The following is a 23883-nucleotide window of genomic DNA, read 5'->3' on the forward strand; positions in this document are numbered from 1 at the left end:
ATTCTGAGGCTGAAAAAACACTTTATTTGGCAGCTGTCAATTGAAACAGTTAAGGCTCAGTTTTACAAGAGGAACCTTTTTGTACTGGGAACGTATCAAAAGTTCATATGTTTACTCAAATATAAAAGAGGCTCTGTTTCAAAATTACTTGTTCCAGTTCATTCTCAGATGACAGCAACAGTAAGATGTACAAAGGATTTCAGAACAGAACACAAATCCAATTGGGAATGCATGCTAAAAGAATTTCATCAGTGTATCTGCAGAGACCTCAAAACGAATGCAGTACAACTGAAAATCTCCAGGAAATCTATGTCATGTGAAACAGGCCAGAAAATGTATGGAACATTATGTAGGAATAAAACATTAATACCTTGTAATTATACTATGAAATGGTAACATATGAATGCTTAACCCATTTATCTGGAATTGCTCTGTCCACTATCTTGGTAGAGGCTATAACCTATTTAACTTAATTGTGTTAATGACTCCACTAAAATAGCAGAAAATGAATTTCAAATGAAAGCATAAGAGGTTTGTACACTATTTTCCCACAGCATAATTTCAAGGCTTAAGTGCGTGTTCAATTTCAGAACTATTTATATATTACAGTAGTAATTTTAAAAGTTATTATATGGATTACCATATTACTTTGCTACAAGAGGATACCTATTCTAAAGCTAACTATCTTTGGACCCAAAATGTCCGTTTTGGCATATCGTATGTTACAGGTGGCATGGCGAGAGAATATAGTAACTATCAGCTTTGTGTACAACATTAAGACTTGTGTGCAATACTTCATCTTGACTCTGCATATCTAATATTATTTTTCAAGTTTTAAAGAACCAGCTAAAGCAAATTTCTAGTGTCATATTGGTGTATGTTAATGCCACAATTAAATAGCAACTCAAATGTTAAGTAAAAATTATTTATCTCCTCTCTTACAAGTTGCTGGATAATTCTGTTATTCAACTGCATTGATTTTATTACATTTTTTTTTAAAGTTCTGTGTACATACATCATTGTGCAGATTTAATATATTTATATTTAATTGGCATATTAGACCTTTAAAGCTGTCAATTAAATCCAACTCCAAGCTTCTCAAATATATTCAGTTGGTAGCTTTAAAAATTCACCTTGAACGTTTTACATTTTGATTCCTGTTGCCTGAATTTTGTTTCTGATTAACCCAGTTATTTCAAGAAACTTCAATACCGTTGATGGAAATTGACCAGGTGGTTTTAGCCTGACAGTTATCAATTGGGAAACTTAGAAAAAGAAGCTTGTGTAAAATTTATAAAATTTATTGTTAGCTAAATAGTTGATAAAAGTATATTTTAATGTTGAACCTATCCAACCTTAAAGATAGTTGGTATATACTGAAGATGCTAGTTCATGTGAGAATTATAAATGTCTCCCAAATTTAGTAGTCTGTTTTAATTAACCAGGTGTGTGCAGTGATTTACACAGTATAAGTAATGACTTTAAATACAGTCATTTTAGCAGTGATATGTTAATAATAAATCTCCCTAAAATAACAAATTTATTTTAAAAGAAAGCGATGAAATCTAGTCTTCTGTAGTTTCATCAATTTGATGATGTACACTTAAAGTTTGCTGTACACTTTTTATTGTCTTGCGACAGGCTGAAATCCTGGCTGGCTTTTTCATTGTGACACCAAACTGGTTGTCATGGATCCTTTCCCCTTTCACAACTTTGGTGCTGTTTTGACACTTCAAGGCCTGTTTTGCTATTGTGCAGCTGATGTCCTGTCCATGTGTATATATTCCATATTGACAATGAGTGTTAATGCCAAACCCCAGCAACCATAGTCACATCTGTTTGTCTCCCAAGCATAAACTTGCATCTGGGGCTACTTGTGATCAGCTTATTACCAGAGGATAGCTTTAACTAGGCTTGATGTGCTGACATACTTCTGTTTGTAACTCCATACAAAAGGACGACAAGTTACCTTTGTCTTATATTAAATGTTATCCTATTTGGCACTGCTTCTTTCAGTCACTGTAAGGAGTGCATCAAAAGTCAAGGTTTTAGGCAATGTGGCCTTAAGTTTTTTTTGTAATCTTGTCTGCAACCCTTTTTGTCATGCCAGAAAACTATTTAGAAATGATGCCTTGGAGCAGGCAACAAATAAATAAGTGGGGTGTTTAAAAAAAACTGCTGCCATTCATAATTTTGTGCTAATGCGTTTCAATCTGTAGAAACATATTGCTGACCCAACCTGACCAATTAGAGGTCAGTGTGCACTCTGCTCGTGACACACCAAAGTACGAAACCAAACTGTATTAACTGCCTGAATTTTCATATTATTTTGTCCATTAATCTTTCAGCTGTCTTTGGTCCGATAAAATTCTGTGGTTTACAAACAAACGAGAAAAGAGACAAAATGTGGTTCACTTAAAGATACATTGGCATCTTTTGCCTTCTGAGTTAAAGTGAACTCTTAAGACTGCTCTTTCAGTAAAAAATCAATTAATCTAAATTGTTCAATGAAATTATTCCCTTAATAGAATCTCATCAGCAAACTCCTTTAATAATATTATCAAGAGAATCTTACTAATACATGCTGTATAATAACTGATGGCTAAATTTCTAGACGGTTGCATAATAAAGATATTCAGATATTTTAAATTTGTACATGAAATAATTATAGTTCTTTTGAATCCTGAGATATGTGGAACTTCCTTAAACACACAATTATTTAAAAATTTATTATGTATAACGTAGCAGTTTGTTTCAGTGTCCGTCCCAAATGCTGGTAAAAGCACAGGTAGCAAAAAGCAGATATTTTCTGGACTATTTTTTAACTTTATGCTAACTGACACGTAATTTATTTTAATATAGATAACTGTTGTGTTTCCGCATTCTCCTTCATTTCTAGTTTTCTTCACACCGATCTTGAATTTGGAAAAGATCACAGCAGCAGATATTCACCCACTAAAAACGTGTCCTGTCCATCTTATCACACTTTGTGAAAGGTCTATTCTAGGCACATTCTTGCAACTATTTTATTGGATCATTCGCAGTTTTTTTCCAGCAATCCTTTTTTCTAAATTAAGAGAGAGAAAAATAGCCATTCATTTGGAATGTACAGAGACCCCCCACTTTATTAATTATTCTGCCAAGCGTCAGAATATCTTTCCTATAAACTCAGCACTGACACTTAAAAAAAAAGAAAGAAAGCAAGCCACATTTGATCCTCGGTTCTGACTTGCAATCTGAAGAACAATTAGTCTCTGATTGACCTCACCCTGAACAGTTCCCTCATTAATCATAAAATTTTACAGCACAAAAGGAGGCCATTTAACATATTGCACCTGTGCTCGCTCCCAAAGTGCGGTCCATTTAGCCCCATTCCCTGGCCCTTTTCCTTTTTTTCTTCTTCAAACATTTATCCACTTACCTTTTAAACACTATTATGCTTCCACCATGGTTTCTGATCGGCAGAGGCAAAACCAGTGGGGGTGGGGGGTGTTCATGACCTCTCCAATCACTTTGAGGTTGGCCAATTTTGAGTGCACCGTGACGCATTGGAAGATACTTTCAGGTTGGGGGCCAATCAGGCGGTGCGCCCGCAGCACCTGCCCAAAATGGCAGTCGGAAAGCCCAAACCACTTAGCGGTGCAACCTCGTTAACATTTTTTTCAGCGAGTTGCGTGTGCCATAAGGGGAAAGTGCTGAAGCTCGCTGGTCTATTCAGGAGCAAAATCATCTGTCTATTGCCGCAGCTGGCCAATAGATAAGGCCTGATGGGGGGAGTGAGGTGGAGGCAGGGGGCAAAAACGAGCCAGTAGTGGGCCGGAAGAATTTTGTGGGGCCCAGAGGAGCACTCCTGCCCTTGGCACCCACTGGGATCTCAAGCAGTCCCCAGACCTCTCTCCCAAACTTTTGCCTCCGGGGGCCAAGTCAGCCAAATCTGGACATCAAACCCCTACCAATCCACCGGCCTTAGGAAATGCACATGCAGCACATGTGTGTGTGTATCAGACCTCCCATGGTGCTGCTCACGGTGAGTCTGAAGTGTGTAATGGAGAATGTTGCAGGAAGCAAATATGACAAAGAAAGTGCATGCTATATGTAAGACCTCTGAAATCTTAAGAAATTTGCATCTGTGCAGACTTCCCATCAACTTGTTCCATTATTTAATTCCTATGTGTACATTTATAATGGCAGCTGCCAATGTGAACCTGTCACGCTGTAATTGCAGCCTCCCCCCAATGGAGACACTGACGGGAAGGTGTAATTACAACATGACAAGTTTCCATTATGAATGTGGACACATGAATCTTCAATGGAAGTATAAAAATAAACACAGCTGCCCAGGCCGAGAGTGGAAGCAAGGAGAAAATGTAAAAAAAAAGTGAAAAAATTAATGCGTGGTCGGGGGAGCAGTGAAGTATGGCCCAGCAGGAGGGCTAAAGAGGGAGTGGGATAGGCTGGCCAAGTGGGACTGGCACTATTGGAGTGAAAGACCAGGAGCAGGGCTGAAGAGACAATGGGATGCAGAATGGACTACAACAGGAAGGCCAAAGAGGGATTGGGATAGACTGGTCCTGGTGGGCTAAAAGACTAGGGGAGAGGCACTGCAGCGCACAGTAGGAAGGATGTTGATGGTGCTGCGAGGTGATCAGGTGAGACCGTGAGTGGGTGAAGAAGGAAGAGGCCATGGGGAGAGGGAGGAGGAAGGTCCCTAGTTTCAAATTGTTAACTTAATTTTTTTTAAGTTTCAAAATAAAACTTAAAAGTTAAAAAGTGATATATAGAGTTAATTACGCACCTCCTGGATGGTTGTATATAAGGATGACAGCAGAGTGGGAAGAAACAGTTGAGAAATTTGGTGCATAAGTTTAAAAACCCCACTTTTTGAACCTCACTGAGTCAGACTTTCTCTCTGGTGCTGGTTGTGCAGCAGAAAGGGTCCTGAGCTCCAGATTCTTAATTGCTAAACAGCCTTGTGTTATTTGGTGTGAGAACAGAGTTCTCTGCTTTGGCCCTAAAAAAAAGGGTAGAAATTCCTTTGAGTGCGTTTTCGTGGCTGAATGGACGTCACGCTCGGAGCCTGCGCCCGATCACACGTGTGGAACAAAGACTCCAAATAGGTGGAACCGATTAATTAATATAAAATAGATGGGCTGCCAACGCTACTCACACTGTTGACTGGCAGCTTCCTGATGGAGATTGTCAACTTTGTGCATTCCTGGCACTATTTAAAGGCAGCCAGCACCTCTTAAAGGGGAGGTGCACTTTAGCTGCAGGCATCTATCATAGAAGATTGTAGAAAATGGCAGGCACAGGAGAAGCTGCTAGAGCAACCCAGTTTTCGGATCCTGCTTTGGAGGTTTTGGTGATGGCGGTCAGCAGGAGGAGGGACATCTTCTATCCACCAGGCGGCAGCACGATTTCCACGCCAGCTGCCCGGCATGATTGGGCAGAGGCGTCAGTGCAAGGAGTATGGTCCTGAGGACATGACTGTAATGTAGGACGAAGTTCAATGACCTCACGAGGATAGCTAAGGTAAGCCTCCTAACTCGTATCTATCATTACACTGTGTTTAGCCTTGGACTATCTGTTGCCCCAGCACTCACCACCCTTCCCTCCCTCAATTACCAGCACTCTCCTACAATCACTGCAACACAACAGGGAGCAGGCAGCCACAGGAAGAGGGCCACGCTTCATCCATGTGCTGTCCCCACTTGAAGAACGGGACATGAACATCATGGGCAGAGGATGTGTCAGAAGGGTGGCATCTGGCGAGGCTGGAGGACAAGTCCTGCAGGGTTTTGAACCATCTTCCCCTCCTTCCCTTCTCAGTTAAATCTCACCCTTACACATGATGCATGACAGATTGCAGCTGCTTTTAGAAGCCACTCATCTATCTCTGCTTACCCATGCCACTAAATGTTAACACTCCCTTTCTTACATTTCAGGTCCAGCAGATGCACACAGCCCTCAGGGAGAAGAAAAGGAAGAGGCCAGCACTGCAGAACACGAAGCAGTCACTCGACCTTACACTTGCAGTCACCAGCTCAGAGACTGGCTCTGCGCATAGTTCAGAGGGTAGGCTACAGGGGTCTGCACTTGGAGATTCACCCAGCACAGGTGTGCAGGAGCAAAGACGGCCCAGGAAGCAGTTCACTGGAGGGAGAGCTCACATCCTAGCCCTGCTGTACAGGGTATAGATGGAGATATCGGGGCCCACCATATATAAGACCTATAGAAATCCAACGGACCTTTTAAGTGCACTGGGCTGCCTGCCAGAGAGCTAGTGCACAATTTCGGAGAGCACAGGGGAATCCAGCTCCAATTTGTGTTCTGTCTTCGTGCATGGCTTCGAGACCAAGCAGTCAAACATGGAGCGAATGGTCAGCTCTATGAGCATTGCAGGGGGACCCTCTGATTGCTTCGATAGAAATTCATCTGGCTCTGGGGCCCAGCATCTCCTCTGGCTTACCAAGCCTGAAGGAGAGCATGGATAGTGCCTTCAAGAGCCTCCCAGCCCACCTGTACTCTGTTTTTACACAGAGCGGTATTAGTGCAGAGGCTCAGTGCTGTGAGAGTGGATTTGGCTCCATGATGCAGGCACCTCCTGTCCTCTCTCAGGATGACAGCATGCCTGCTCCCCCATGAGCCTCTCAACCAGTGCTGCTGTTGATGCCAGACAGCCAACTGGACCAGACTGCCCCGACCAAAGCCGACTCCCAGCAGTCTGCAGCCAGCCCCTCAATGGCCGGAGCTCCTCCAGGTTGCCCACCATGGTCTCGAAGCCATGCACGAAGACAGAACACAAATTGGAACTGGATTCCTCCGTCCTCTCAAGTGCCCTCAACGGAGGTTCAGCAGTCTTCCACATCCCAAGCTGTAGCCACTGGAGAACTACAGGAGAACTAGAATAGGTAAACGAGCACACAGGAGAGACATTAAGGGTTGCACAAAGATGATTTCTACATAGGTATCAGTCATGTAAGTATTTGTCAAATCAACAATAGAGTCTGTTGGGGTAGTGAAGTAAAAGATTTTGTTTTGGTACAGCTGTTTGCCTTCATAATCTTATTGATGTAAGACGGACACAAATGTTGTACAGTTTGAGAGCATTAATATGGTGAGTGTGAGGTCTGGGTTAGTTGGAAGGAGGGAGTGTTGGGGGCAATGGAGGGATTGATCAGGAGAATTTCTCATCAGTCATTTGCTGCTTTACAGCTCTGGCAAGTCACTGTGCTGCTGGGCCATGTTCTTCTCCGGTTCCTCATCTTCTTCATCTTCCTGCTGCACTTTTTCCTCCTCAGGAATCTCCAAGGCAATCTCCCTTTCAATAGTTAGATTGTGGAGCATGCAGCAAACGATTATAAACCTTGAGACTCACTCTGGGCTGTATGGAAGGACCCCTCCCGATCTGCCCAGACAGCAGAACCGTTGCTTTAGGACGTCATTGGTTTGCTCAGTGAGAACCCTTGTTGATGCATAGCTTTCTCTATATCGGAACTCAGTTCCTGTGCCCGGGTTCCTGAGAAGAGCCATGAGCCAGTTGATGGGAGGATATCACTGGTCCCCCAGAAGCCATCCTGCCACCTGGTGGTTTGATTGAAACAGAGGGGGTACTGAGGACTGGCACAGTATGAAAGCGTCATGACTGCTGCCAGGAAACCGGGCACAGACCTGCTTGACTCGTTGCCTGTGGTCACAACCAAGTTACACATTGAGTGAATGGAAGCCCTTCCAGCAGTGTGGGCAAATCCCAGTGCATTTTCTTCCTGATTGTCAGCCTCCATGGGGAAGGTATTGTACTGTTGCCACCTCACAAACAGTGCATCAGTGACCTGCCGGATCTCCGTGTGCACAGCAAACTGACTGATGTTGCTGATGTCCCCACAAGCAGTTTGTAAGGAGCCAGGGGCATAAAAATTCAGAGCTACAGTGACCTTCACTGCCACTGGCAGTGCATTGCATACCCAGGTGTTGGGCTCCAATTCTCGCTGCAACAGATGGCGCAGGTACGTGACAGTCTCGCTGTGGAAACGCAGCTGCCTAAACACTGCTCTTCTGTGAGGACCAGGTATGATGATCGGTTCCTGAAGACCCACATGCTGTAAGACCTCCTGCACCCTTGTCTCCTTACCCTCTTCCTGCAACCTGTGCAGGTCTTAGCTGCTGCTCCTCCTTCTCATTTGGGAGCATCAAAGGTAAGCCCAGCAGCATGTTTGGCCATGTTCAGCAACTGTGAACAAGAAGAATCAGTGAAACAGTCGTAGCCCTGCACAAACTCGCTTCCAAAGTATTTAGCAGCAAAACAGCCGCAAACCTGTCCCAAAAGCACCCTAGCAGCCAAAAACGACTGACCAACGACTTACGATAATGGATGTGAGGTTCCCTTTAAATATCGCTTCTCATCACTGCTTCCCCTCTGTTTACTCATGATTTGCTGGGCAGATTAAAAAGATGAAGTTTGAAGCGTGCATGGACACCAAATTCAGGAAAGAGCCCTGATTATGATATTTAAATGATGTCTGCGTTTGCTGCAGGCGTCCACCAATGATGCTTATTGAGCTCCTGGACCAATATGGCATCGCTTGCACTTCTGGCACATTGCGTCACGCTCCTGAAATGGACTTCGTGTGGCCCATTCTGGCCCCTGAAAACATGCGAGATGCATCACAATATCTACCCCAATGTGTCTAAATTACATTTGTCTTAAGCCATTACTATCCATTATTTTTTTTCCACTGCCATTTGCTTCCAATGTTACTATGCACTGTGTCTATCACGAAGTCAAGACAGCTGTTTCAGAAGTACTCTGATTTTAAGAAAGGCTATTTCTAAACAAAGGCCAGCTAATTGGTTAATGGAATGTATTTTGTGTTATTACCAACTAACAGGAGGGGTGAGGAATCTCTGAAGAGGGTTACAAGCCATTCTGATAGAATTAATGAGACAATTTTGAGAAGGTGCCCTTAGACTGAATTTGTAAGAATGCTGTATGGAGTATTTGTGAGAATTTCACTCAATTGTTTGGATTTATTAACCAAAGAAATTATGACTTACACTTGGGTCTGCTGTGGCAAATATCAAATATTTCACAAGCTTCCTGGAGCATTGTTAGGTCAGCATTATAATGTTATGTCGAAAGGAGTAATTGAAGAAATTCAGATTGATTTCTCGTCCTAGCAAACTATTACTCTACTATATCCTCTGTCCCCAGTATGATTTTGAATTTGTGACTATCTATCTATATATATAGATAGATAGATAGAGAGAGAGAGAGAGACACACACACACAGAGTATATATCTATATAAATAATGTGTTTGGATGTATGTCAATTGCTCTTTAGCTCTGCTTCCTCAAGAGTTTCTCAAGAGCAAAGCTTATATCCACATGGGAAGGCACAAATCAACTCATTATAATGTCAAAACATCTTAAAAGAGGCCTGTTCATGGTTTTCCTTTCTTATTCCACGCCTCCTGTGAAATTGAGCTGCCGAGTAATATATGGGCAATTGGCAAAACCTTGCAGAAGACAATTATCTATCTTTTTAAACACCAGAAGCCATTCCAGACAGAAGAGATTTCTTCTGTCTGTGAGAAGAGAAAATATGGCATCCTGCAATGTTGATTTATGGCCTGGCTGCTGAACGGGAAAGGCTGAAGTCGTTTTCATTTTTGGGGGGTGGGATGGGAATGAATATTCGGTAACTTAACAATGTCATGCAGCTGGATCATACCACAGTTGCAGCTAGTGGACTTCTCCACCTCAGCATGCAACTGTAACCAGGACAGATGTTTCACAAATGTGACCCTTGTAGTTGCTCAGTGTCTGAGTTCCAAAGTATCAAGAAGAGAGCTCCACTGTCAGAAAAAGCAATCTGAAGCTTTGATGCTGGTATTCTATGCAGACATTGGATTGTTTTGCAGTGCTGAGCTGCATTCGTCATGTCTGATATGAGAGTTGGCAATTCCTCTCATGTTGTTAAATTTATCAGCCAGTTGACATCCGTCTGGGTTAGAGTAACTCACCCTCATCAGCATAGCTTGATCCAGAATGTGTTTTCTCTACAGCCTGCCATACAGAGCTACAGGATTACAGGTGGAAAAACAATTTATACAGGCGAACTTTCTGACAAGTGGATTCGAGCTTTTGTTGATTACTGCTACTCTTCTAGATTTTCTAGGAAACTTTGCCACTTGTTTGCTCCAGTGTAGTGTGAATGGGATTTCCAAGCCAAGTAGCTGAATGTTTATAACCAAAAGCATTTAACAACTCTTTTATAGTAGGTGTGGAACATCATGATCAATATTCCTCGACAGATTTATTGAGTTGCTCATCTCAGTACTGAAGATAATAGACCAGTCATAGGACTACTGTCCAATTCTGTTTTATCTCCCAGCAGAGACTCAGTCATTGCTTGTCTTTCACGTGGCGCATTAACTACTCTGCAGAGAACGTCACTTTTGATGACAACCATTAGGTTCTTGATGAAAATGAACAGAGTAGGGTCAAAGAGGCTTTCCTGAAGGACCCCTACATAGTTGCTGTGATACAACACCTATGCCCACAAGATGCCAACTTCTCAGTTGGTCTTGTTTTACTGCACCACTTGGTATAATATCGAAGATTAACAACCAAGGTGAGTGGCAAACAGTAATTATACTGACCACTTGCACTGCTGTTGAGTTGAGAGGCAGAACTCTGTACATACATACTTGGACACATGCACAGAGCTCTGCTCATTGACCCCCAACTACATATGGACATTTTTAATGATTGAAAATAGCTAACATGATAGTCACTTCTTTTCAGTCATCATAAACGAAAAGTTAGTGTAGCTGCACACAAGGTTTCTTAAACTTTAAAACACCTGAATCCATCTGGAAGTGCCCTATAAAACAGCCCAGTGAGTTTCAAAAATTATTGCTGCATGCTACACAAAATCTATCTTACAAAGAGATATCATTGTGGAGGCCACAGAACAGGAAGGTCCCCAGGTGCAGCAAGGGGACTACCAAGAGGAACTGGAGCAGCAGAACCCTTTGCTGACTGTGAGAGAAATTGGTGCAGCTCTTAACTTGCAAATATGCTCACTGCATTAACAGTCGTATCTATATATTCCCCATGTACATGTGCCTTCACCATCAGTTCCTTCACTTTTCAACCCAACTTGCAAATTTGCCATTCATGGCACCTGATGGAACCTGCTCCCAAACCGTCACAGGAATATGCATTCCACAAACAACTGAAGTGCAATTATATTATAAATCTTCACAAACATTATGTTTTCCACCGTGGTGCTTCTCCTCAGTGACAATGTGGGAAGTTTGTCTTCTTAACATTAATCTGGTGCTTCATCAAGGTGTAACATTAGTAGCAGGAATGCATGAGGTGGCTGGTTGATGCATGTCAATAGGAGTCTCCTGGGATTGAGGTGGCCCTTGTTTCACAGCAGCAGAGTCCTGAGATGGACCTACTGCAGCACCTTTGCTACTGCTTGGCACCCTGGACCTGCGTGTTTTCTATTGTAAGGGGTTGGCAGGGGAGTGTCTAAATTTAATAGCATCCTTAGGCAAAGCATCATTATTTGTGTCCATTCCCTCCATGCCCCATCTACTGGGCATTGCCTTACCATGGGCACTGATCAGTGTGACAGCAGACCTAATAACATCATTAAGATCAGTAAAGCCGCCTCAGAGTTTACTGTAACCAATAGATAATCCCGTCAAGGCCATTCTACTCTGAAGCAGAATGAATATCTGTGGCAGAAACTCGGGCTGCCATTGAAGCCTGTAGCATCAACAGCAGATGCCTCTCAATTGCTGCATCCTGCACAATGTAATGCCTTGTTGCAAAGTTATTCTGTATGGTACTGTAATTGCAGCTAGTGGTCTTCTGCACCTGAGCTGCCATCTGTAATGCAGTGTTTGGGACAATCCCCAGTGCCTACACCAAGGCTTGATATTTAGAAAGCATTCTTTGAAAAGCAGAATCCATAAGATCCAGATCCTCAGGCTCATCACTGAGACACAACACAAGTTGGCCCTTTGGACAGCACATTTCTCCTCCTTCTGTGTCCCCATGCTCTGTCTCACTCAGTGCAGTCCACTCTAGTGCACTTTAGTCCACTCTAGTGCACAAATTCTCATCATGGGTATAACTGAATTGATGCTTGGGAGGGAAATAGTGAGTGCTGCAGCCCACTGTGAAGAGGCAGTCGGGTGCACTTGGGCCTGGCTCGCTGTTGTCTGGCACATGTAGAAAAAAAGAGGAGGAAGACACATTACAGTGGAGTTGTAATGGGCACGTTGCTGCTTCATTGGCATTCATGGTAAGATGGTGTAAAGGACAAATAATTGTAAGTGCCATACATGCTGAGTAACGTCAATCTTAACTGACTGCATTACTTTTATGTACATGAGAGTGTGGAGTTGATGTTAACACTGTAGGAAACTGCTTCCCATTCCCTTTGGGCTGCTCTTCTTGGGTGTCTGTGGCACTCACTGTCAAAGAAGACCACTTCCTCTACCTCACATCTTCCAGATGAACCTCTATTGCCCATCAGAGAAGTAGGCTGCTCTGTGGCCGACTCCTGGGATGAGCAACCTACCCCAAGCACTACAAATTGGACACTCAAAGCCCAGGCACCTTTGTCCTATTTGCACTTATATTTTTTATTTGTTGGTTTGTCCTGTTTGAATTTTGTGTGCCTTGAGGTTTGGAAATGGATATATTTAGCACTGTTGTCGCATTGGTAGGTAAATCCTAAATAAAAACCTTGAAATCAGTACCTTGAAATATATGCAAATTAATGGGAACATAGGTTTAAACTTTTCATGTGGTCCCGCAGCTCCACGGTATGCAACTATGCAGCCCACGAAGACTAAAGATTGAACAATTCTGGCTGACTGTTTCCAGACATCGTTCCAAACATCCTTGGCACAAAATTTACTCAGTTGGCAATTTCTGGATGCCTGCCCCTTTAAGCTGCTGCAGGCCTTGAAATTACACAGCAGCACGTAACTTGCCAAACCCCAAACAGCAAGCTCCCATTCCTAATTCAAGTTTTAAACTGTAAATATTGTTTGCAATATGGTTTTAGCCAAAGGGCATCAATTCGCCTTTCATTCATCTCTGAGAATATTTCTGGAATGCCCCTGGGTCTAGAAATTGTTTATGGCACATTTTTGGATGTATAACCAGTGGCACACAGACAGCAAGCGCCTGAACCAGGAGGCCTGAGGTTGGCCCAAAATTGGGCATTGGGCTTCACTAACGTTATTTGGGCGAGTTGCTGGCACCTGTCGTACCTCCACTAGCAGCTCGCCCATTTTATAAAGATGAATTTCGGGCCACTAGCAGCAGCCTGAAGGCAAGTCCTGGTTGTTGGGGTGGACCAGTCATAGATACTGGGGGGGTGGTTGGGGAAGCACTCCTGCTCCTCCTGGCTCCACGGAATGTTTTTTTAAAAAAAATAATAAAAAATATATCTTCTAGTGGCAGCCACTGCAGAAGAATCCAGAGCGGAGCAGGCCTCGCACCTGCTTTTCTCTGCGATTTACAGTTTCCCAGAGTGGGCCTAAAACAGGCATCATTCCCCTTATTTGCATATGTAAGGGGCCTAACTCTTGTTTAAGGTAGCCACTAGGGTCGCCTGAAAAATAGTCCGACCCAAAATCAGCCCCTGAAATTGGCCCTCGTTGCACCCATTTTACGAGTGTAAAGCGGACGCAGCAAAGTCCAATTTCTAGGCCCTGATCTTTTAAACTATAGCTTGTGTCCAGATTTATTGTGATTGAAGCCAACTGGGACTGAACTCTATGTATAATCTAATTTCCAATACTTTATCTGAGAATGAACCCAACATAAAAGACTAGTCTATAATGAAAATGTTGGTTAAATAAAAATTGCGGCAATGGATTGAGGGCCATTCTGCTTAAGGAAATCAAAATGTCCAGACCCAAAATAATTTCCTTAAGAGAAGTTGACTGTATTGGAACACTGAAATGATGCAAAATCTTATTGTAGAAATGGCTTTTGGCCAATTATGTGCATTTTTGGAATAAAACTCAAACAGCACACTGTTTCAGATGTACTTAATCAATTAGGGCATGCATTCCATCCATAATGTCTAAATGTCAGCTGCTATTGCAGCAGACTTTTCAAACTCCATATTCACTTTCACAATCATCCTAGACACTTTATTCATTTAAGTTTAGTTTACCCAATTTTGTAAATTATTTTTCTCTTTATTCTTTTGAAATACTTTTCTACCTCTTACTATTGCTGACTTAACCTAGCCTGAGACAGGCAAATGCTCCCTTGTCTATACTAATTCTGCTCTAAGACTAATCCAGAATTGTATAGGAGTGCTTGGGTTTACCAGTTCCTCTGATTTTCCATTCCTTCTAGGCGAGGGGGAAAAGATCTTCCTCTCCACTTGCTAAGACCCAGCAATTTACCGCATGTGGAATAGCGGGGCCAAACCTTTATCCTATGAGCGTCATTAGTAAGTGTCAGCCTTGGCTCAGTGGTGGCACTCTTGCCTCTGAGTCAGAGGTCATTGGTTCAAGCTCCATTCTAAGACTTCAGCACTTGATCTCGGCCGACAGTCCAGTACAGCACTAAGGGAGTATTCTGCTATGATCTGTTGAAGGTGCCACCTTTTGGATGAGACATTAAAGTGAGGTATGGACTGCCCTCTTAGGTGGACGTAAAAAAATCCCATGACACAATTAGAAGTAGAGCAGGGGAGTTTTCCTGGCCAAAATTTATCCCTCATCTAGCATCACTAAAACAGATTATCTGGTCATTTCACCTTGTCCAGAACAATAGAACCAGAGGACACAGCCTGCGCTTGAAGGGGGGTAAATTCAAAACTAATCTGTGAAAACAATATTTCTGTGAGCGAGTGGTCAATCTATGGAACAGAAACCCTAGAGAGATGGTGGAAGCAATTAGTATTGATCCATTCAATGCAAAGTAGATAGATTTCTTTCAGAAAATAAAATTTTGGGATACCGTACATGAGTAATTTGAGACATGATGTGGTAAGTTTTGCATGCTTGAGAGGAAGTTTAAGCGCCTTGGAGGTTTTGCTACATTAAAGACGCTACATAAATACAAGTTGTTGTTGTTGAACAGATGACTTTGGACCTATGATTCTCACAGCTCACAGCTGAGGTTTTCCTCAAACATGCATCATTCTGGATCTGTTGTAGACTAATTGATAGAAACTGATTGCTATGATTAGTCAACAACTCCATTATCATTGTATCATGCGACTACCGGAATGGTAGAAGGCAAGCTAGATGGATCTTGGCCTTTTGTCTAGCAATTCCTGTGTTCCTACTTATTTCATTGCTGTTTGTGGGACCTTGCTGTTCTTTGCACACATTGGGTGCCGTGTTTCCCTACATCACAATGGTGACTGCAATTCAAAAGTACTTCATTGGCTGTGCAGCGCTTTGGGATGTCCTGCATCAAGATTAGATTCCATCAACATGCAGTTCTGCAGTTGGATGAGTTATTTTTACATAGTATGCAAGATTCTAAAGTGTACAATAACTGTTTTGCTTTGGGCATAAAAGTTTATTTTATTGTATCTTCAAGAGTTAACATTTAAATATTTTATGAAATCACTGTACATTTCAATTATATGATGCCAGCGGGAAGGGTGATTGATATATTAAGCTTCCTTGTTGAGATTGAGCTGGGAGCAATGCAGGCAAAAGAGCTGAAACTATTTGTTTGTTTTTTGGTACATGGGGTTCAGTTGTGGCAGCAAACACTGGGGTGTTGTTGTTTAGTGCCCTTATCTTATGGATGGGTTATGGGGTTGAGCTGACCCAAAATGCAAGAAAAATGTTTAATTCCTCATAAGTGTATACAACTATTTGATTTCTCAAAGGACTTGCTGATGCTGGGATTCCTTTTAACACTTAACATACTGCATGTTTCAAGATGCATAACCATTTTTCCACAAAAAGATTGGAAAATATGAGGGTTTTTTTAAGTGTTGAGTTTTAAAACAAAGTAGATTTGCACAGGTTTAAAAAGGAAGGCCACAGGCTGCAGGCATTTGCAGAATGTGCACTAAGGTCAGACATTGACACTGTTATCCAGGATGATCGAGAACAGTGTGAGAGTCAATGACCTAGAAATTGCGCTGAGCCACTCGTAAGTAACTAACTCACTCACAAACTTTTCGTGGGCTTCTGGGTCCAACTTGCTTTAATGGAGACCTGCAAGAAGTGCAGCGGTCTTTCCCGGGTTTCTCTGAGCTGTGAGAGCCGGAAAAGGATCGCTCTCTCCCCTCAACTGATCAGCTTGAAGCATCCTTCACAAGCCGTACAGACAGAACCAGGAAGCAAAAACATCCTTCATAAGCCATGCAGACTAAGAACCAGGAAGTGTCAGATAGATTAGTAAATTCACTATAAAATCAGATAGAGAAAGCAAAATAAAGAGAGTGTAAGATAAAAGAGACAGAAAGAATAGGTAAAATAATAATTTTAAACTTAAAAAAAAATGTTTTTTTTAAATGTCCCCAACAACAATTAATATCGGGAGGAATGAGACTCCACATTTTTAAAAGCACATTTTCATTGCCAGAGAGGTTGTTTATCATGCCGTTAAAAGTTAGTTTGGACCTAAAAAAAAACCAGCGTACCTTTTTTATGGAGAGATTAGTTGGGTAATGCAGCAAGTTTGCGCTGGTCCATTCGTTCAGCTGGCAAGATCTCTTTAACATGAAGTTTTCAGTCGAGAAAGGCAAATGGTAGAGCAATTTCCGGACTTCTGGAAATTGCTCTACCATCTGCATATGCGCTGTCCAGAACTTGCTCTTCCATTTGCCCTGAAATAACGGTGAGTCCTGTTAGCCTTGCCGTTATTTCATGAGCAATTTCCAGACCATTATTTCATCCCCGAGGCTCACAATAAACACGCCATAGGTCGATGGAATGTCCCTTGCTGTTGAGCTTTGCATTGGCGGGTGGGGGAGGGGTGGAGGCAGCACTAGCTTTGATTTGCAACACTTCCGGCATGACCAGAAAAAGCTGGAAATACTCAGCGGGTCAGGCAGCAACTGTGAAGAAACAAAAGTCAGTCAGTCGACATTTCAGGTCTTAAGACCCGTTTGTAGTCCTGAGGAAGGATCTTAAGATCTAAAACATCAACTGACTAGCTTCTATATCTCCACAGATGCTGCCTGACCTGCTGAGTATTTCCAACTTTTTTCTGTTTTTGTTCCTACATATTAGCAGTAAGGTTTGGTAAAAGGAAAGCTGTGAGAGCCTTTGAAGAGGTGAAGAGGTTAGAAATGCTGGAGAATAGTTAGAAGAAACCTCAAGGCAAATAAGATTACTCACTAATGTGTGGAAGTATGATATGTTCTTTATTTTGTGCATATAATCCCTCTCAGGTACATATAAAAGATAGTACGGCATTTTCAAAGAAGAACAGGGGAGTTTACCCAGTGTCTTGGTCAATATTTATCCCTCATTCAACATCGTTAAAACAGATTATCTGGTCGTTATCTCATTACTGTTTGTGAGACCTTGCTGTGCGCAATTTGGCTGCCACATTTCCCTTCATTACACCAGTGACTACATTTCAAAAGTACTTCATTGGCTGTAAAATGCTTTGGGGCATCCTGTGGTCTTGAAAGGTGCTATATAAATGCACGTTCTTTCTATTACACAAAGAAGTTGTACTGATTGAACTAAGTGAACCTGGTCATAACTGATGTTCTCGAGTGTTTGAAGATAAACAGCTTTGAAGTTTTTGTTTTAGTTGTATAACATTTAATATTCACGTTTGTTGCAGTGTTGAGTTTATGAGCTAAAATTAGTCCAGGTAGCCCGAAATCCCTTGGAGCTGCCAGTGCTCCAAGGATGAGCCATCAAACTGCTTAAAATATCAAAAGTTATTTGTGTACTTTGGAAAATATTATCAGGTTCATCTCTTTCATGGGAGTAAGTAATGGCATTGATAGAATTCATCACACTAGTGTAGAAATTAAAGCAATATTTTCCATATTTTCAGTTTCTATGTGAGATTGTGATATTGTCAATTAGTTTGATCAGCTTTTAAAAAACAAACACATTTATGGAAATACATTTTTTAATCAAGGAAAATGCAGCAAGTGTGATAAGCACAATTAATGCCTGCCCTTGATATGTTTTTATTTGCACAAGTGAGTCAGACTGTAATTATCTCTGATATCATCCTTTGAGTTATTCAATCAGTGTCATATATGGAAATAAAAATTCTTATTTCGCTGGAAACTGTGTTATGCTAGTGAATAATAAACATTGTTATTGCTGGGAGTAATACCCTTATAACATGGTTGGCCTTTGACTTGGCATTATACCTTCTTTCGAGGATTGCCCTTCCAAAAGCTTGAGATAGAAGTAGATACTTTAGAGTTCCACTGGACATGATATTTATGCAACTGGCAGACTGGACTGAATAATGATGTCATGTCCACCCACTGGAAAACTATCATATCCAGAGGCAGACTTATTGCAGATTGAGGATGCAATTATACTGCCACTCTTACACTGATGAGAAGCAGTTTCAGGTGTGTCAACGTGAAAAGTGACAATGTAATTCGGGTGTCACATTTTGTACCTTTGTTCATACAGCTACAATGCAACTCCAGTGAAATTGGATTTTATAAGTGCCCAGGCATTGGGCAATTTTGTAGATTTAAAAACTTTTTATTGAGTCATTTTAATGCTAGGACAAAGTGGGCTGCTCTCTTCTAACATTGGAAAGAGTAGAGCTCTGTGAGTGCATCAGCAGCACACGTTCGCAGAGCTTTGCTGTCGCTGCACTTTTGCCGATCAGACTGAAATCAGTTTTCAAAATAGGAGTCTATTGACTGTATCACAATTGACAGTATAACTAGAGCCTAAGCTGATGGTAATATCATAGAAGAGGTGTATCTTTCCAAACCAACAATTAAAAATATCACTGGTTTTTGTTTAGCGCAGGACTTTCTATATCATTCAAATAAGTGGAAACGGCTGATGACGGTTAGAATGTTCTAATACTCCCATGTAATGAACTGAAATACTTCCTCTTAAATGACTGAATAGAGTCCATTATGGAGTGGGTTCATATACATGGTCTATGGAAAGAAATAACTTTGATGAGCTGTTCTTGTTTTATGCTTTCTTGTGCGCCTTGTGAGCTAAACAATGCAGATTCTAGTATAAATGTATTCTGCCTCCCAAGAGGTACTACTTCAAGAATGTTGATCCATACTGTGAGGAGGAGCCTAAAGTTAAGGAAAAAGGAAAAATACTTGCATGGGCATATTAATTCTCTGAATAAAATTTCGCCATCCACCAACTTCTTGCTCTCATCTTTTGAGGGAAGGTGGCGCTCATTCAAGTAGCCCACTGGTACTCAATGACGCCCACCTCCCCTCCATCTACAGCCCTCAGCAGACGTCTCTACGCATCCATCCATAGCATATCAATTCTGCCTTGTTGGGAGTTAGGATATGTATTGAGATTATGGCTTTTGACAAGGAATGGCAGGTACATATACACCATAGAAGGAGAAAAGCACATTTCTTGCATCAGAAGGCCTAGGGAGACCGACCTGAAATTTAAAGGGACAGATATTCAATTTGTTCTAAAGGCTATGTGAAGTGCAGGGATTTGATGCTTAATATTTGGAGATTGTTAATGATTATATGTGATTTATTACAATGCTCCTTTTTCATGATACAGAGTGTCATTGTATTGTGTGCATATATGTTAAATAATTAAACAATGGTTTGAAATATGCTCGTGATATTGCACACAAGTACTCTTTCTGTCATCCTTAAAAATATAATACTTCCAAACTATTACCATAAATATAGTTTGAACTTCAAAATAGCTATAGAGCTGTCTTTTGTGAATTAGAATGTCAAGTAACTAAATAAAAATGAAATCCTGAAAATCTAATATTTTCCATTGTTATAAAATAGCCTTATTGATTACACTTTTAAAAAATTGTGGGTCTCTTTTAATGCCACGGTTTCCCTTTCTGTTGGCTTGCATATTAGGTAAAACTTAAGTTTCAAGCCAGAAGTGTTTTAATTGTTATTGAAATTAAATATTGTAATTATTAATGCCCAGATCCTACGGCTCAAGTTAAATATAAAATCAAGTACAAGTAAATTGTTGAAAAATATATCATGGGGCCTTCAGTTAACATTGATGTAAGTGAAATTTCTATTTATTTTGTATTTTTTCGGTGTAGGATGAGTAAACCATTACGGGAACGCTGTTGATTTGAGATAAATATAATTTGATGTGTGTATATATAAAAATGTGTGTGTATGTGTAAAACATTTCACCTCTCTCCAGCCATTTAAAAAATACTGTGTACTGGTATTTGTTTGTAAACAAGAAAAACGTATTCATACAGTTGTACTTTTCTCATTTGAAATGCATTGTAATTAGGTAATAATTCTTGATGCATGTGATTCTGAAGCATTTCTTGTTATTAAAATATATATGTTTCACTCTCACCTTGGCTGGTGATCAAAGTGGTACTCCTTGGAAAGACAAATGTTTCATTTATGCTGATAGAACAAGGCTGCCTTTCAGACTGTCATTGATTTTAAATTAAAAAGTAACTGCTGTGTTCTACATGAAGAGTGACAACAATAACAAACTAGTCCTTACTTAGTGCTATTTGTTGCAAGTATAGCATGTCTTTCTATGAGAAAATAAAAGATGTCTGAGTACCTTAATCTTCGTGATCAATAGTGTAGATATCTCAATGCAGCATAACAGATAATCAATTCTTTGCAAAATTACTGAAGCAAAGCTCTCTGCTAAGCCTGTACCTTGGGCGCTCATGGGGTCTTCAGGTTCAATTGGAGGTCTATCTAAAAGATTCATTTCAGTTTTTGCCCGTTTGTGCCTTAATGAATGCGATGCTGACAGTGAAGTATTAGTGGCCAATTGAAATCTCAGCAACTGTATTGTAATCCCTATAGATAATTAATCTCCAACATTTGCCTGTCAAAGCAGTGCTGCCTGATTTTATGTGGAGCTGGAAAGATTGCCAGTTTTGAAAATTAAAAAGCATTCCTTTTATATTATTCATTCTGGTAACAATTTATGATGCAGAGTTTGGCTGCTGAGCAGTTGTCCAAAAGCATAATTATGTTTTGATATAAACAAGATTGGTAGCTTTATTATGCAGCTACATCTTCATTGTGGGTGTTTTGATTCAGGGTTAGATCATACAGTCTTTGTGTTTGTATGGAGGCAGGCAGAGGTGTTTTGTCCCAGTTAATAACTTTCTTTCATAATTACTTGCAGACAAACAAATGTTCATTTCGGATCACTGTGTACAGGAGATATCAAACGTAGAAGAAAAGCAGCACCTCCACCTGGACCTTCAGCAGCAGGTACTATACAAAGGCAGAATAAAAATTGGCATTTTGAAATTTCCTAGAGACGAACAAATAATAAGACCATTTTGGAAAAATGTTTTGTACTAATACATCATCCTTAGGAAATGGCTCTGTGTTAACTTCTATTAAATATCTTGCCACACAGTGGAAGGGGAGAATCAATCTTGAAGCTGATTTTACTATGTAGAGCATAATTTGTAAGAATATTTTTCATCATATTTTTGTTATTTTCTGCTTTATTATTTCTCACCTGCCCTTTATTTCTATCTTCAGAAAAGAGAGTAGGCCTCAGGCTTAACCAAATTTTATAAACAATAAGGAGGTGTGTCTTCTTGGTATAAAGTAGGCCCAATAATTGTTTTGACCCTAAACATACACATTTCCCTTGACTGCTGGATTTCTGAAAGTACTGGAGGTGATTGTTGACTGCCATATGGCCATCTGGGCCTCGGCACAATGCAAAGCCCTTCATGAACAGAAAGGAATTCTGTTCCATCAATATGAAACTGATCACTTACTACCAATATGAAGGTTAGTACCCAGTTATCAGGCAACAGTAACAATGCTTTCATTTTGTGCCAGTCAATTGTCCCAGTTTTATTTGAAGGTGATGGCTCTTTGGAGATCAAAGGCTACCCTGTTCAGCCCTGGCTAATGGCACACTTGCAGCACCCAAGGACAGACCTGAACGAAGATGTATCTAGGCCCATGCAACCATCAGGATCATTTTTAAGCATACCATTGGTATCTTGAAGTAGTACATCAGTTGTGTTGACAGATCAGAAGGCACCATACTATACTGCACCCCACCCCTGTTCTCCAAGATCATTGTCGTGTGCTGCTTGCTTCACAACTTTACTATACAAAGAGGCCTGATCATATAGGAGGATAAAACCAACCCAGAATCAAGGCCATAGCAAGACTCAGGCACTGCCCAAGAGGATATAGCTGCAGAAATACCAGGAAGACTGGTGCATCAGGTGTCTGTCCAGCTAAGTGCTTGAGCTGTATGTTTAAGTAACCCTGCTTTCCATATGTAACCAGTAATGTTAAATAGACTTACATAGAATGTACAGCACAGAAACAGGCCATTTGGCCTAACAGGTCCATGCCATTGTTTATGCTCCACAAGAGCCTCCCCCCTCCCTACTTCATCTAACCCTTTGATAGGCTCAAAGCAGCTTCTGAAACACTGTCCTCTGCATTTTCTCACCGAACATCAGTGCTTATTGTTTACTGTGCTACTACCTTATTCTACGTAATGAGAAAAAAACCTTGGATACGGTGTAACCAATTTATGACCTTATTTTGAGCCATGTGTGAATGATGTAAGTGGGAGTAATTTTGACTGGGTGATAGTGTAAAATGCACAATATCGATTCAGGCACCCATTATACATTGAAGTCAATGGAAATGAAAATTGGGAGAAATGTATAACACACTGCTGAATCATTATTGCCCGTTTTACACTATCATCCAAAGTCAAAATTACCCCCAGTGAGTTGGTGCTTCCGCTTAGTGCTGGTGTACTGTGTGTTGTCTAATCCCTAACCTGTGACTTCTAAGTGTTTGTTCCAGCAGTTTGCAGGGTTTCCATGGGGACCAGTTGGGATTCAGGTGGCCCTGTACCTCCTTGTGGTGTTTCCTGAGATAGAATCATAGAACCATTGACATTCACAGCATAGAGGGAGGTCATTCATCCCATATTGTTTGCTGGCTCTTTGCTGGAGCAATCCTTCTCTTTCTGCCCTGCTCTCCCCATAGCATTGTATCTTCCTCTGCTTTAAATATTTAAATACTTAAAAGTTGCAATGGTCTCTGTCTCAACCACTCTCTATAGTAAAACATTCCATGCTCCAACAACCCTCTGAGTAAAAAAAAAAGTCTCTAAACCAGTATAAGAGGTCAGAAATGTGTATGGCACCAGTACCTGGACATACTTACCAATCCTTGTGAGGTCATTGAACCTCATCCTGCACTGTGTAGCAGTTCTTAGGTGGTGGAGGTTAGGTTGCACTGACTGTCTCTGCCATTTCCTTCCATTCAGCCTGAAGTATGTTAGTTTGGGCTTCCTGCCCTCAGTGCTCCTTTGGCACTTACTTCTGCCAAAAAAACCTCCACAGATGCATCTGAGAATCTGGGGGCCCTTCCAACTGCTGCACTTTCAGATATTTTTGGGATGAAATTCCTCTTGGGCGGTAAAATCAGGTGGAGCGTAAAACAGTCTGCTGATTTGCTGTGGCCTGTTTTGCCCTACCGGCCAATTTCACCCTCTGACTACTGTTGCCTCTGCGATATCCTTTTAAGTTGCTGCATTTTAAACACTACAGCTCTGAAGTTCCCTCCCTCCCAGTCTCTCCAAACTTGCAATCCTTACTAAATGAGGGTCATGGGAGGAAAGTGCAGTAGGAACTCCAGTCATTCACACACACAAAGACTCCATTTTATACTTGA

At 41.3% G+C, this 23883-nt stretch overlaps 1 protein-coding gene across 3 annotated transcripts in view; it reads left to right on the plus strand.

Moving 5' to 3' along the window:
- gpatch2 (G patch domain containing 2) overlaps positions 1–23883 on the plus strand; it is a 220060-nt gene that overhangs the window by 183056 nt on the left and 13121 nt on the right. Inside the window, exon 9 of one of the 3 annotated variants that reach the window (XM_067988885.1) lies at positions 21335–21423. In XM_067988885.1, the coding sequence (XP_067844986.1) occupies positions 21335–21423 (89 nt within the window). Of the gene's footprint in view, positions 1–157; positions 592–21334; positions 21424–23883 lie in introns of those variants that run through there. The other 2 variants (XM_067988886.1, XM_067988887.1) reach the window with 2 other exon arrangements.

The sequence above is a fragment of the Heptranchias perlo genome, chromosome 8 (assembly GCF_035084215.1).
Source record: "Heptranchias perlo isolate sHepPer1 chromosome 8, sHepPer1.hap1, whole genome shotgun sequence".
NCBI lineage: Eukaryota > Metazoa > Chordata > Chondrichthyes > Hexanchiformes > Hexanchidae > Heptranchias > Heptranchias perlo.